Genomic DNA, 14,111 nt, shown 5'->3' on the forward strand with positions numbered 1-14,111 from the left:
CGGCAAGGCCCCGCGGGGCGCATGGCGGCGCCGCTCTTGCAGCCGAACGCCTCAGAGAACGCGGCGAAGTTCTGCAGAGACCCCATCACCCTGGACAAGGAGAGGGAACGGACACGGAGACAGCGCGTGGGGACAACAGAAAGCCACGTCCCGAGAGTCATTTAGAGTCTCACGACGTAGTTACAGTCTCCGAATACGGACACTTTGTGCAAGGAAAACACCCAACAGGGCAAACGAGACGGGGAGGGGTGGGGTTCTGGTCCATTCCCTACGGATCGGTGGATGAACCAGGCGGGGAAGAGGAACGGACCCTTCAGCAGCGTCCCACGAGCCACGGGAGGAATTCTGCGGCGTGGCCTGCGCTGACCTGGTCTGTAGGGACGGAGCCGCTCTCCCCTGGGGCTGTGGGGCTGCCCTGGCTTGGAGCAAGTCACTTACCAGTTAGTGAGGCCGCCTGTAAAACCCACCTGTATTTCAGAGGGCTGTGGACATCTGTCTTTATTGACTGGCTGGCGTACTCCGGCCTGTAGGAACCACACCAAACCTAGACAAGGATTAATAATTAGTGGGTCCCTATTAAAGGGAATTCAACTTGGAGACCTTCTCATTTTCCAAGTTTTTCCTAAGAGCCATCCCAATTTGTTACAGTATAGTTGGGAGTATGTTTTATGGAGAATAGTTCTAAATATTTACTAACTGGTTTTTGTTAAATCAAGTTCTTGGATCAAGATCTGATGCTTTGGGATAGATCTATTGATTTTACCCACGTGTTTCCTCAAAGAGGTGAGCTCAAGTCTGAGAGTCGGAGGCACAACACTCAGTGTGTTGGCCTGCTGGCAAGGATTTGACCTACTGTTAAATGTTGGTTTCTCTAAGAGCTTCTCATCCAGGCTGAAGGTCAAATTCAACTCAGCAAACTGTTTCTGCATTGCAGTGAAGTGGTATAGAGGAAAATAAGTGGAATCTGTAGCAACATCTGTGATCTAAGTATGTATTCTGTGACCTGAATACTTATTCCTACTTCAGGGCTGCTGGCTTGGCATGTCTCAGGCATTCAGTTTTCTCCAGTTAAAAACCAGGTGAAACCCTGTCTGTATCAAAACCAGGAGGAGTTTTCTCAGAAGTGGGACCAGTATTTACATGAAACGACAAGCTCTGGAAAGCTGCTGTCCCCCTGAAGCTGTCTGACAAGCCTTTTCCTTGGTAGATGCCCTGTTGCTCCTCGCTCCAGCAGGTTTCAGTAGTGCCCTCAAGAGCGTTACTGAAAGCTCTTTAACCACTAAACCATCTTTTTCACACCTGTCTTGCCCTTTTGTTGCGTGCAGTCAGCGGTGCATCACTGTCCAGGTGGAGCTTGGGGCTGATTTTTCTCTGACCTTTCAGACAACCCGATTTGTACCTTGACGCAGCCGGCGGTGGCTGCACCCCGTGTTCTTACCTGGGCAAAGTTGAGGAAGAAAAGCTGTTTGTGGGACAGGTTCAGTCCAGGCAGCTTTGGCTCCTTCCCTTCCCGCTCCAGCCATTTTAAGTAGGCCTAGAAATGATCACGGTTCAATTCAGAGAACTGGCCTATGTGGGTGTGCTGGGTATTCTGAATGTTAGTCTGGGGTGAGAGATTGCAGACACAATGTATATGAACCCAACACGTCTTTCCCTCTGCACTTTTGTGTGTTTTATCTTTCTAATACAAATAGTACAGTGGATTTTATGAAAAAGCTGTCATCGTAAGTGCTCTGTTGACTCTTCTAGCAAAAAAATTAAACACAAGGATAATCTGCACTCAGCATCTTCAGTACAGTGATCTCTGAACTGGCAACTCACAAATGAAACAGGAAAAAATGCCAAACTCTTCATTTTTAGAGCAGCAGTTAGCGTTGGCCGGTTGACCTTCACTGCACGAGCTCCGTGTGCTCTGTACGAGCCCCCGGGGCTCTGCTGGGGTTTTCCTCAGCTCTGGCACTTCCTCACACACTGCTCTGCTGGGGGCTGGCCCCGCTGGACCCTTCAGTTGCCACTGAGTCTTGGCCAGCAAGCGTGGCCAAGCTGACGGCCAGCGCCCAGGGTACACACAGCTGGTGACACAGAAAACCAGCAACGCCACGGAGACCGAGTGCCCGTGGGTGCAGTTTGAAATAAATCATCAGCTTTCACTGACTTCTTCCACAGGGATTTGTATCTGGAAGTAAAGTGTTAAGTCTTCTCCACAGTTCTGTGGTGATGATTTTTCTCTCTTCAGGCAACTGCTCATAAAGTAGCAGATAATAACCTTGCTCAATGTTAAATCCATTACCTGTTATTGTTACACATTAATTGGGCAATTTTCTTTTTTTAGGTATATTGACATAACGGAGACAAGTTAATGTGTCCTCATGCTGGTTAATTTGAAATGTTCTATTACCTGATCCTCTTCATTGCTGAGATAGTCCCAAAGCACAGAAAACACAAAAGGTAGAGCCGAGGGTAAGAACACATTCAGCACCGCAGAACATCAGAGGGTTCTGTGTGCAGGCAGCTTATGTCACACCGCACCGCTCTTCCACGTTGGTAATAGTTTCAGAACCAAGTACCTACTCACTTTAACGAAGTAACTAATTTAATGGTGTAGCTCAGAGTCAGAATTGTCAGTTTAGATTTTTGAAAATTCCGGATGTTCCGTCTATAAACGCCCTCGGCTGTGGCCATGTTCAGAACACCAGAGATAAAAGGTTTTACCATCACATCTGTTGGGATTATTCATAGAAAAGAACATTCCACGCTCACACCTGAGCTCCGCCTGGAAAGAGCCTTTGTGCTGGTAACTACCGTGTCCCTGTCGTGAGGATGGTTTGTAAACCTGGCGGATAAAAGGCACTGGACTTCCCCGAGTCTGGAAGCCGAGTTCCCTGGCAGAGCAGGAGAGATAAGGTGACATGCAGCAGAGTTTGTAACAGATAAAACCATCCTGAACAAACCCATGTCTCGGCCACAGCGTGGAGGTCGTGCTCTGGAGTATCAGTTGCATTTCTCTCATTTTAAAAATAACAAGAGTGGTTGAAGCAACCTCAGAAAGAGGGAGGCAGTTCTGAGTCAGTCCTTGTGTTTTTATTCTGCTTTCTAGCTGCATGGAAAATAAATAGCAAGATAGAAGGGACTTGTTTGTGTTCTTTCCCTAAAGCTTATAAAACATCGAGAAAGCAACAAAAGGAGCTAGGCTTTAGAGACGGGTATTTTGGTAGATAATGATCTGGATCCCTTGGGAAAGAGAAGGTATTTCCATCCGTTCTTTTCGTGTCCTACCTGACGTGCCACTTCTGTGATCAAAGATGAAAACCATGAGAGAAATAAACTTGGATAAAACAGTTGCTCTGCTTCATAATATCACCAAACTGTGTTGCCAAGAAATTAGTGCTCCGTTGCCATGTGACAAGCTGTTTGAAGTTGTAGCTGCCTTTTTCAGAATAAAGGGCTTCGGAAGATGGGGGGTGGTTTGCCTTTTTCCCAGCTAATACTGTGCCTGTTTGTGAGCGTTTACCCAAGACAGAAGCACTGCAGGGCACCACAGTACAGCTGGGAGAACGGCGGCAATCCTGCACGGGGGCTGCACCTATGGGGACATAAACTTCTAGATAGAGAATTGAGGCTTGAAGTTTGTGAATATGGTAATAACATGGTAATTGTCAAATCTGTGATGACAGAATAGGTAACACCGCTGCTGAATCCCAGGGGTAACGTTAACTCACAGTATATTTCACAGTTACCTTATAAGCCTGTCGGACTCCTCCGTTATCTGCAATATTTTCTCCTAATGTGCTTATTCCACTGACCTGTAAAAGAATTATCATTCATTTACTCTAGAGTCAGTGATGCTGGCAGCCCTAAGACCCACCAGCTGAAGCAGAGTCACTCATCAGGGGCAGACAGGCGTGTCTGGAACAGAAGGAAGCGGTGACTTTGTGCTGGGGCAAATGGGAGAGAATGAAAATTAAAAATTAACAGGGTAAAAGCTGTGGATCGGAACAGAGAGAATATATACAAATGTAACAGGAACAGAGTATGGGCTGCTGGGCAGAACACGTGCTAGCAGGGCTGGCAAAATACAGTAGGAAACACCAGGATTTCCTCCCCCCCGGCTCCTGCCTTTGCAAAAAGCCCCTCAGCGGGTCTGGCAGCACGAGCACACATGAAAAAAAAAAAAAAATCGTTTTTTTTTGTATAAAACCCCCGTGGTGTGAAACAGTTGTTTCTACGTACGTTCTGCCCGCCAGCGAGCTCCCATGTGTAGTTCCCGTACTGGTAAACCATGCAACGAGACTGCTCCTTGAAATGCAGAGCTGAGAAATTGCTCCACCAGTCCAACATATTCCCATCTTTATCGAAGTTCCTACCTGTATGAAAAGCCGAGAAAAAAAAAAAAAAAAGAGTTGAGCGAGGAACCGTTCTGCCGGTGCAGCAGCTGTCTCCGTGTTAGAGGGGCACTTCCCCTCCTCTGGGCTCCAGAGATTTATCAGAAATGGTTTGGGCACGGTTGGTTCTGCCTTGGCACAAGGGAATGGACAAGATCAACTGCGGTCCCTTCAGCTCCATTCTCTTATTCCATCATCTCCCATTCAGCCAGCAGCCCCGACTTCAGTTACAGCACTAAATTCAGACTGGATGATGCAGACGTCGCGTAACTAAACTTCCCACCACTTCCGAGGTGTCCAAGGGGCTTATTCTGTGTGTCCCTGTAACGACCTGAGGCTCAGGAGAATCAATCTGCGCGGCAGGAGGCAGCTGGAACGGCAGTTCTGGTGTTTGTGTCCTCAGCTCGCTGGCTTTTCCTTCACTACAGATCCGGATTTCTGATAGCGATAGCGTGTGCTTATGTGTAACCTGCACAAGTTTAATGAACATTAAAAAAAACCCACACTGAAGAAAACCCATGGATAAGAAATTACTGGCTTGTGGTATCAGAAGGGAGTTTTTGCCCAGAACTATTTTACATAGCTTCTAGAAAGAGAAAAGTCAATTTATTTCAAACGTTTGTGCTGAAAAAAAAAAAAAAAGCCTCCTGTGATTTCACTACCAACAGCTCTTCTACCCCAGGAATGCAGTTCAGAGATTTCATTTTACTTTAGGAGGCAGCATCTCTGCTTGCGTTGTTGAGGCTTTTCCCAAGAATTGTCACTGAATTCATTTTTAACGCCTGCTTCTTGTGTGACCTGCTTCGGTCCTGACACAGCCACCGCAACCTGTTCAGTGGAAGGTTCACAGCCTCCTGCGTTGCTCCCAGGGTGGGAATGTGACGTGGATGCTTCAGTCGCAGCAGGGTGTAACCTGAATTTCTTACAGTGTTAATGAGTGCAACTGAAAGAGGAATATTTTCTGTTAACTTCTCACCGTTGTCGTCAAACCCGTGAGTAATCTCATGGCCAATAACCATCCCGATCCCTCCGAAGTTCAGGGCCTGTGGCTGGTGTTTGCTGAAGAAGGGAGGCTGTAGAATCCCAGCAGGAAAAACTGCAAAGAGGGGAAGAGGGAGGGAGATCCTGTAAGGCAGATTTATTTTTTGCATACTTTGCAGACTGATTGTTTGCTTGGTTTGAGGATCAGGAAGGAACATCAAATATAAAATGATTAGAAACAACATCATGCCTCCTCATGTGAAATTGTTTCTCTCTTGATAAATGGGAAATGACAAGTTAATGAAGGTTTAATTTAGCACATCTGCAACCACAGTATCCCCTTGTCTGAGAAGCAAGCATCATTTAGATGGCAACTTTAGCCTAATTTGGTCCATAATGGACGCTGCAGCAAGTCAAGAACAAAATGTTTAGTAACTGTCTTTTGGAGATAGAGTTTGTGTTTTAGAGCCATTTTATAGGGGAACTGAGGGATGTTTTATTGTGTTATTTTTGTTAAAGAAGGGTTGGCCAGTCATACGCTGCTTACCACCACCACTGGGTGTGTAAAAGACGCGCAGCAGTACCTCCTGCTGCCCACCCAGTGCACCTGGATGCCAGCCTGGGGCGGGGGCAGGAGGAGGTCTCCCCTTCAGTCTACTGGCAAAAACCTTACACAGAATCGATGGGATTTAGTCTTCATCCCATCTACACGAGATGAAAAGCAGACACACTTCTAGAGGAGTTAAGACTGTAAGCAATTCATCCTCAGGAGATACTTTTAAAGAAGTGAGATATTGGAATTATATAGCAAGTATTTCATTTAGAGACAAAAGCTTTTGACTATACAGAAGGTTTTATCTGTCCAATTTTGGGGAGAAATACATGACAGACTGCGGTAAGACAGAAGCAGGAAACTGAAAGTAATGGGGTTTTCCCCATTATAGATATATTTTCCCCAAAATCAAGGCTGGAAGAAACAAGATTTTAACTGTCCTCCACACTACTGCGGGTAGCTGTGCTTGGATGTCTGACTTGCACATTCACCTTCAAGTTGCTTCAACCAGTCACTTCCATATTACTTACAACCTGTAGAGGAACCGGTCCTAAGACCCGAGCTCCCTGCCCAGAGAGCTGCCTCACAACTGAGCACCATCAGCATCACCCCCCCGTGAAAACGGGGAGCCTGAGCCTCAGCCCGGCCGCCAGGGAGCTCCGGGGGCGCGTGCTGGCCGTGGCTGAAGGACTGCTCCCAGCTTTACCTGCTCTGTGAAGGTAGGTGGGAGCTGTGTGAATCGATGAGGCCAGAGAGCTGAATTACGAGCACTTTGGATCTTTCTGCTTTTTGCCATTATCTAAGTTTTTTCCCTTGTGACTGTTGGTTATTTTTCCATTTCTGGTCTTTGTCCTGTGAGCAGGATAGAGTTGTCTCTGGCCTGAAAAAGGCACGGATTTTTCCTCTGATGGTTATTTGGCAGTACTTGGCTAGTAGATCTTCCTGGTAGTCTGGGAAATTTGAGTAAGCACTACTTGGTTCCTGTCCTGTTCGGGGTGCTCAGAGTTCAGCAAAGGCTCTACGGATATCTGCAGGCTTAACCTCAACTTCTGGCCACCTGCACCGGCTCAGAGATCAGGGAGCCAGGCAGGTTCACTGTGTCTTAAGTCTCAAGATCATCTTCTCTGCTAAGAACAAGAAAGGTCAGCCTAGCAACGCTGCAAAAACTCGCAGATCTGGTGTTCTCTAAGCAGAGCAGGTTTCTTTAGTCTGGTACGCCTCTTACGGATACAATTCCAGTACTGTCTGTACAGATACAAACTGGAGAGCTGCCCCTGTGTTTATGAGAAGATGGAAACACGAGTACAGGCAGCCCAGAACACCCTGTGAGTGCTCTGCTCCCCGGAGCTGGCGCCTGTGTAGCAGCAGGGCCTGTCTCAGGCCTTCCAACACAGGGCTGTTCCAATTACAGCAGGTAAAGCTGGGGAGCCATCAGCAGAGCCACTGCTTGAAACCAACAGCCCACCTCGCCCAGAACGGCCACAGGGGCACAGGCGGGTTCGCCTCTGGATAGTAAATTTGCATCTTTGTAGTGCAAAAATTGGTTAATTAGTTCCATGCAGCTGTTTTAAAACTGTTGTGACCTACCTATCTGGTTCCGATTGGGGGAATAGAACGCGTTGACCACTGCGGCTCCAATTATCCATCTAAAAATAAACGCCGCACACAAAGTTAGTCATGATTTCTTTTTTCTAGCCATTCTTTTTATTGAATTATTATTGTTAAAAAATGCGGGCTGCATATAAGGAAAGGATCGGGGTAGGGAAGAAGGGTGCCACTGAACACAGCTGTAAAGAAATAGTAATGCCAAGAAATGACTTAAGGGCCCCTTTCATCCAAACCAGTGCCAAGGTAAAGTGAGAAATGCTTTTGCTCTTGAATGCTGAACAGCCCCATTGGGGTGGAATGTGGTAACTGTTTATCAGCTCATCTCCACACTGTATGAGCTTGAGAAGAAAGGAATAGTTTACACTGAGAAGAAAACTGGCATTTCGAGGATGTTCTGAGCAGCAGAAGGCAGTTACTCAAATTGGAAGACCAAACTTGTCCGTTGAAAAATTACTCATCTGGCTGTGATTATTCAGTTTTAAATGTCTGCACAGAGATCAATATTCCATAGATAATGTGTGTTAACTCTGAGAGGTAATTTTTAAGTAGGCTACTTTTGGAAACTCTCTCCCATACCTTGATAACTTTTTATTCTTTGTATTTTTTTTTCTCCTCCCCTTCTCTTCTACCTCTAACATACACTTCTGGTCAGCCTGCCCTAATAAATCACACAACAACAGTCTGAAGCCATGAACTCGCGGTAAGTATCCAGCAGCATCAACCTAAACTCCCGCTCTTCCCACATCTCTTGTCCTTACAGTATTTTGCGATGCCCCAGGTGCTCTATCTGCTGCTGTTTTGACGTAACTATTTGTGGGCTGCTGTGGAATGGAATTAAAACTTCCTGCTTAAGAAATACAACACGTGTTTGTATCTTTCAGCTTTGGAAAAGTTGCTTATTGTGGCCTAACAGAATGGGGAGGACCCTTATCACAGCCGGGGCACAGGGTAACTTCTGGTGGAAGTGAGTTGTGCTGCTGTTGCCAGTAACACGTGCACAGAGAGGGAGCAGGACCCTGTCCCTGAATTCCAGAGGGTACTTTTTCAAAAGTTTTGCTCTGAAGGCCGGTCAGTAACTTTCAGGATCTCAGACATAAGCATTCTTGGCTATCCACAGCGTACGACTTAAACACAATAACCGTTATTTCAGAACTGAGATTGTGGCTGTGGGATGCAGCCCGGTCACTTACATATCTTGGTCAACTCTCTCGCGAAGTTTTTTCAAGCTCTTTTGGGCTCCAGCTCTCAGGTTTTCCAGAATGTTTTCAAAGTAATTGTGTTCACTGAAGTTTAGCTAAAGAAACAGATATCCAAGTATATTAGTAAGCTGTGCAAAAAGAGGAACTCCTCCTACCCATGCTTCTATCTTCTAAAAAGTGTTCTGATTGCAATGGTTGGCTCTCTGCACGAGTTCACTCATGTTCAACACAATCCATTTTGCACGCTCTCCCGTCACTAGGACATGACAGCTGCACAGGTTTAAATATTCCAAGTGGTAAGAAAGTAAGCACAGGCTTTGCTGTCGAGGTACTTGTTGCAGTATGTGCAGCATACTTACATTGGCATATTCCTGATCTAGTTTTTCATTCTGATCTTCCAAAATATAATCTGGATAGCCAATTTGTTCTTTAATCGCCATTGCCTAGAAGAAAACAGTTTAATGTTTCCTTTTAATTGTGGTTTTCACTGGTGTGTGTGTGTTTTTTTTTTTTTAAGTTTCAATACATATAATAGTTAAAATTCTTCGTTGCTCATGTCCACCTGTTTGTTTGTATCCAGTTTCTCACATTTAAAGACCTTGTTCAGATGCACCCTATTGCCTAGTGGGACTTTTTTAAAAATATGGAACGTAAGTCTTCCTCTCATCTCTTGGTGTCCAGCCACTGTGGTAGACTTGCAGAGCATACAGCACCATCCAAGAGGGATTTGGCTTAACCCCTTTTTCCTTTTTTTTTTTTTTTTCCTTCCTTTTGGAACAGTGCTGATGGTCCTAAAGTCTATGAAGAGTTTGATAATTTTTTTTCTGGGGGACTGCACTGTATTCAGGTGTCATTCTAGTTGATGCATTTGATGCCACCTTCTCTCCTCATTTATAACATGGTTCACAAGACTCAATAAGGGAAATAAAAACTTTTGTGAGCTAACAAAGGATTAAAAAGAAATATAATAGGATTAAAAAGACAATATAATAAGATAATGGATAACAGGGCATCGAACATCAAAGTTTTTTCCTCTCATTTGCAGAGTGATGCTACAAAATTCCAGAGATTTCATAGCCATGATAGAACACTCAAGCTCCTTGTTATCTCTGACCTTCTCACGAGCTTTTTCTTTAGAGGCCTCGTCCATCCACTGTAACTCATCTAAAGTCTCGATGAACGCTTCACGAATCTTATCTATTAAATCTCGGACCTAAAGGAGAGGCAGGAAGAGAGGAATCATTTCCATGCTGTTTTTCCCAGGCACAGAGAAGGAGGGGTGAAAAGCTCCCTACTGAAAGATGACGCCCCCAAACCCTCTGCTCTAACACGTGGTACTCGGCGTTTAAAAGAGCATCATCAATGAGTTCTGATGCCAACTCCTGGCTGACTGACAGCTTTAACAGAGAGAACAGGTTGGGAGATGAGACGGAGGGGAACGGGCACTGCAGACACTGTGGATGTACAATAGTATGAAGGGTAAACTACATACCATCCTCTTGCTCTCACCAGCAAATGCCTCCCTGACGTACATTGCCCCCACCGCGTTCTCCAGGTTGTTGTTGACGTAACTCACACACTCCCTCCAGCGGGCTTCCTCCAGTGTTGTCCCGTAAAGTGCCTGCAACACAGAGCACCACAGGATGGTTCTGCCTACCCATCTCTCTCCTAAATCCTTCCCTGAAGAGGAGCTTAAACCAAGACAAAGGTTTCCATAGTTGCGACTGCTGCTCTTAGATTTGGTTGGGGGTTCAGGACCTAATGCTGTCCTCTGCTGACAAGGACTTCATTTGGTGACTCAGGACTCTCTCCCAGTCCTACGCGCTGTGGTCTCTGGAGGGGGAGAGGAAATACCTTCCTGTAGCTGGCCCGGGCATCCTTGAAACGCCGACTCAAGCTGCTGACACGATCGATCACCAACCGCCAAATGAGGTAGTTCTGGATGGTGCTGCACGGGAAACCAAAACTGAGTTTAATCCCCTGTAAAAAGCAACACTAGTGCAGACAGTTGGGGGAAATCTTAATTTTGAACGGAGATTAGAAAGGAAATGCTTGCTGCCAGCCATCAGTTTCATTGCATCTACAGCTGACCGGTCTTGTTTAACAGCAGAGGCATCCAGACTCAGGACTGTACTATTATGTCTGTTCAGGGATTAATTTATTTTTTTTCTCCTTCTGGAGTGTAACAAGAGCTAAGCCTGTGCTTTTTTCTTTTTTTCCTTCCCATTTGACCTTTTCTAATCATGCGAGCAGATGAGATGCCCAGTACCACAGTACTTTGGGGCCCTAGTATCTCCGAAGCCATTTCCCATACTTTACAGGGAGGCGGTGTCATCTTTCTCGAGCAGCTCTGGCAAGTTGGCCCAACAATTTACATTTCCACAGTACTTCCATGATTATTCTCGTTTCCTTACCTTGCTGAGTACTTTGAGAGAATTGCTTTCAGCTCTTGCAGATAGGGCATGCCATACACAACCACCTCTTCCTCTGCGTCAACCTGAACACCTACTGAAGACATGACACCTTGGATGAAGAAGGTCCAGTTAAATTCCTAGGCAGACAGAAAGACACAGACCAATGCCAGGTGTTTAAATGTCTTAGTAACTGTCTGGACTTCCTGCAGTCTATGGGATTGTATGTAGCATTGTTCAGTAGAAAAATGTTTTTTAAGAGACTCTGAAGGCAAAATTAAGAAGGTGAATGACTCTATACCTCTTTGTTGCATCACTGATAAATTCACAAAGCCATTTCCAAATGGTAGCAAGAGGAGGCTGAAATTATTAAGACAACTCATTAAACACTTACGTTCAATGCAAACTTTTCCTGTAGCTCTTTTAAGGTCATTTTGTTGTACAACAAGGTTACATCATGCCTTTCTTCTGCTGGGGTAGTTGCCTGAAGACATTCACAAGGTTATTACTAGAATCAACTCATCAAGTGTCAATGGCTGAAATCTCATGCATGCATGTGCACATATCCACACTCCAATCATATGTGAATAAAACAGTTTATTTTGGATAAGAAAGCTCATGTGATGGTGTCCAGTGCTGCTTTTTAACCTGCAGTACAGGACCTCAGGTCCCCCCGTTCAACGATGTTTCAGTAATGTGTTGAGCCAAGCAGTTCCCTCTATCCTTCAGAATGGAAGGCTAAGCTCTGAGGAGATATTTAGGGTGCTGTAGGCTTCTAAGGATGCAGGGGGGCTAGCCCTGGTGTTATCAGAGTGTATGTTTGGCAGAACATTGTCCCAATTCAGGAGACTCCAAAGGACTACTGCAGACACAGCCCCAGCGTATCTGTACAGTAGATATGAGTACACACACACAGAGGCTGGGGTTTCTGGCCTGCTCACAGCACAACAAATCTTTTCCCCCCACTTTCTTCCAGACCACGGGTGTCCCCGCTGTGTTAAACCGCTGCACAAACCAGCAAGAGACTTCCCCCTCACCCCCTGTCCTGCCCAACATCCCGAGTTCTTGATTGCTGTACTCACGTTTGCAATCTCTGTTTCAAGCTCCATAACCTTGGTCATTTCCTCTTGCACAAAGGAATCATCCTTAGGCACCTTCTTGTCCTCCCGGATCATTCTGGCAATGGTGATCATGAACTGCAGGTAAGCTTCTCTCACCTGCACACAAGGAACAACGTGGGAGGAAAAGGTTTGCCGTCTATCACTGCTCGTTCAGCAAACCATTCTTGGTATTTTAGCCTTACAGTGCGCTGTGAAAAATCTGGGCCCAAGGGTCACAGCCTCCACCCTTGACTCCAATGCAACCCCCTCCACTTCCACTTTCTCGTGGTGTTTGTTGGTCTTTTTGTTGTTGTTGGTTTGTTGTTTGGTTTTTTTTTCCCCCCCCTGTACTATAACAGGTACTACTGCCATACGTAGGAGCTCAGTTCATCCTGGAGCAGCTTACAGTGCAGCTGCCAGTCTCCAAATACAAAGTGTGAAAGCAACACTTTCTGCTTCCCTGTGCAGTTCAACTCTCCGGCCTTCCGAGTCAGAATTGCTACTCGAGCAAAGAGAAAGCTCTGTGCTTGGAGCCGCCCTGTGGGAACAGGGATGCCTACTAGCCAAAACACCGGGGTAAACACGGATGGTTTAAGTTCTCTGAAAGTAATACCGTTAAGTCTTCTAAACTCTGGTTTTATGGCTGAAAGAAAAGCTCTGTCTCGCATGGTTCCCAGGGATACCTTTGCTTTATTTCTCACAGGAGGCTATGGCTGTGGTTTATGCCTCAGAATGGGCCTTGAAAAGATACTTGGGTGCTGAGGGAGTACCGCTCTCTGATACAGGAAAGCTTACCACCACCTATTCCTCTTGCATCCTTTCCTTCCTCTGTAGGCCTTGGAAACCAGATAAATACAGTAACTGCTGTGAAATTGAGTCTGGGCACTTACATGATGATGATGATTTGCGTTTTTAGGCTGAATGCTGAGGCCTTAATCAGGCCAGACTCCCACAGGCCTCAGTAGGAGCTTTGCCAAAAGATGCTGGACTAAGCACGGGGGAAGTTTGGGTCATCAGAGTTTGGTTCATTGTCTGGGGGAAGCGAGCTGTTAAATAGCAAATGAAGAGGGGTTGTGTTTCCTCCTTATTCATGAAGATTAGAAACGCAGCCTTAGCCCTTCTTCTTCATAGTTTCAGCTTAAAACTGTATTCAGCACAACTGCTTTTCTTTTGCTAATTTAGGATCATCTATGTACTGTACCTGATTCTCTACCTCCTACAAGTCAATTTAAGTCTGACTTTCACGCAGTGATGCATAAACATTCCTTTTCTCTCCTCTAACTGCCACCGTATCGGTGAAATGTGCGGAACAGAATCCTAGTTCCAGCAGCTATCTGCAGTTCCCAACACAACTACGTGGAAATTGTTTTGTATCATGAGATTGACAGAAGCTGGCAGTTTATAAAGGCGTCCAGAAGGTGTGGAAACAATATAATAAAAACTTCACAGGACTGTGTTTTAGACGATATGATATATGCGGATATAGCCGCATGCACTGAAGTAAGAAGAAAACTAGTCTCTGTGTTTTCATCTGCCTTCAGAACCACCAGACAAAAGCCTCTAAAATGCTGATTGTTGTCTCTATTCCATTTGTGATAGGAAATCGGTTGGATGTTGGGCTGCAAATACTCTTTATTAGTATGACACAATTGAGGAAAATAAAACGTACCAAAGCAGTATTTTCATCTTGGAAACCGATAAATTATCTGGCTATGTTTGCAACAGCTTTCTACATATTTACAGAAACCCTCACATTTTTGCTCTAAGCATTGGCAGAGAAAAATCAGCTGGAAAATAATCTCTCACAATTTTCATGTAATTCTGGGGGGAAGGGGGAGTAAGTGGCATCAGATTCTTCCTAGCTGAGTATCTGTTCC

At 45.5% G+C, this 14,111-nt stretch overlaps 1 protein-coding gene across 1 annotated transcript in view; it reads right to left on the bottom strand.

Annotated features, from left to right (window-relative positions):
* The window catches only part of MMEL1 (membrane metalloendopeptidase like 1), a 33,560-nt gene that overhangs the window by 406 nt on the left and 19,043 nt on the right, over positions 1–14,111 (bottom strand). The window contains exons 10-24 of the mRNA XM_026862951.1: positions 12,217–12,351; positions 11,529–11,618; positions 11,138–11,274; positions 10,578–10,671; positions 10,216–10,344; positions 9,838–9,936; positions 9,083–9,166; positions 8,715–8,818; positions 7,504–7,562; positions 5,359–5,478; positions 4,231–4,364; positions 3,738–3,803; positions 1,439–1,534; positions 468–544; positions 5–90 (exon numbers count right to left, since the gene is read on the bottom strand). Of these exons, the coding sequence (XP_026718752.1) occupies positions 5–90; positions 468–544; positions 1,439–1,534; positions 3,738–3,803; positions 4,231–4,364; positions 5,359–5,478; positions 7,504–7,562; positions 8,715–8,818; positions 9,083–9,166; positions 9,838–9,936; positions 10,216–10,344; positions 10,578–10,671; positions 11,138–11,274; positions 11,529–11,618; positions 12,217–12,351 (1,510 nt within the window). The remainder of the gene's footprint in view (positions 1–4; positions 91–467; positions 545–1,438; positions 1,535–3,737; positions 3,804–4,230; positions 4,365–5,358; positions 5,479–7,503; positions 7,563–8,714; positions 8,819–9,082; positions 9,167–9,837; positions 9,937–10,215; positions 10,345–10,577; positions 10,672–11,137; positions 11,275–11,528; positions 11,619–12,216; positions 12,352–14,111) is intronic.

Source organism: Athene cunicularia (assembly GCF_003259725.1).
Source record: "Athene cunicularia isolate RWA chromosome 21 unlocalized genomic scaffold, athCun1 chr21_part1, whole genome shotgun sequence".
In the NCBI taxonomy this organism is placed as follows: Eukaryota; Metazoa; Chordata; class Aves; order Strigiformes; family Strigidae; genus Athene; species Athene cunicularia.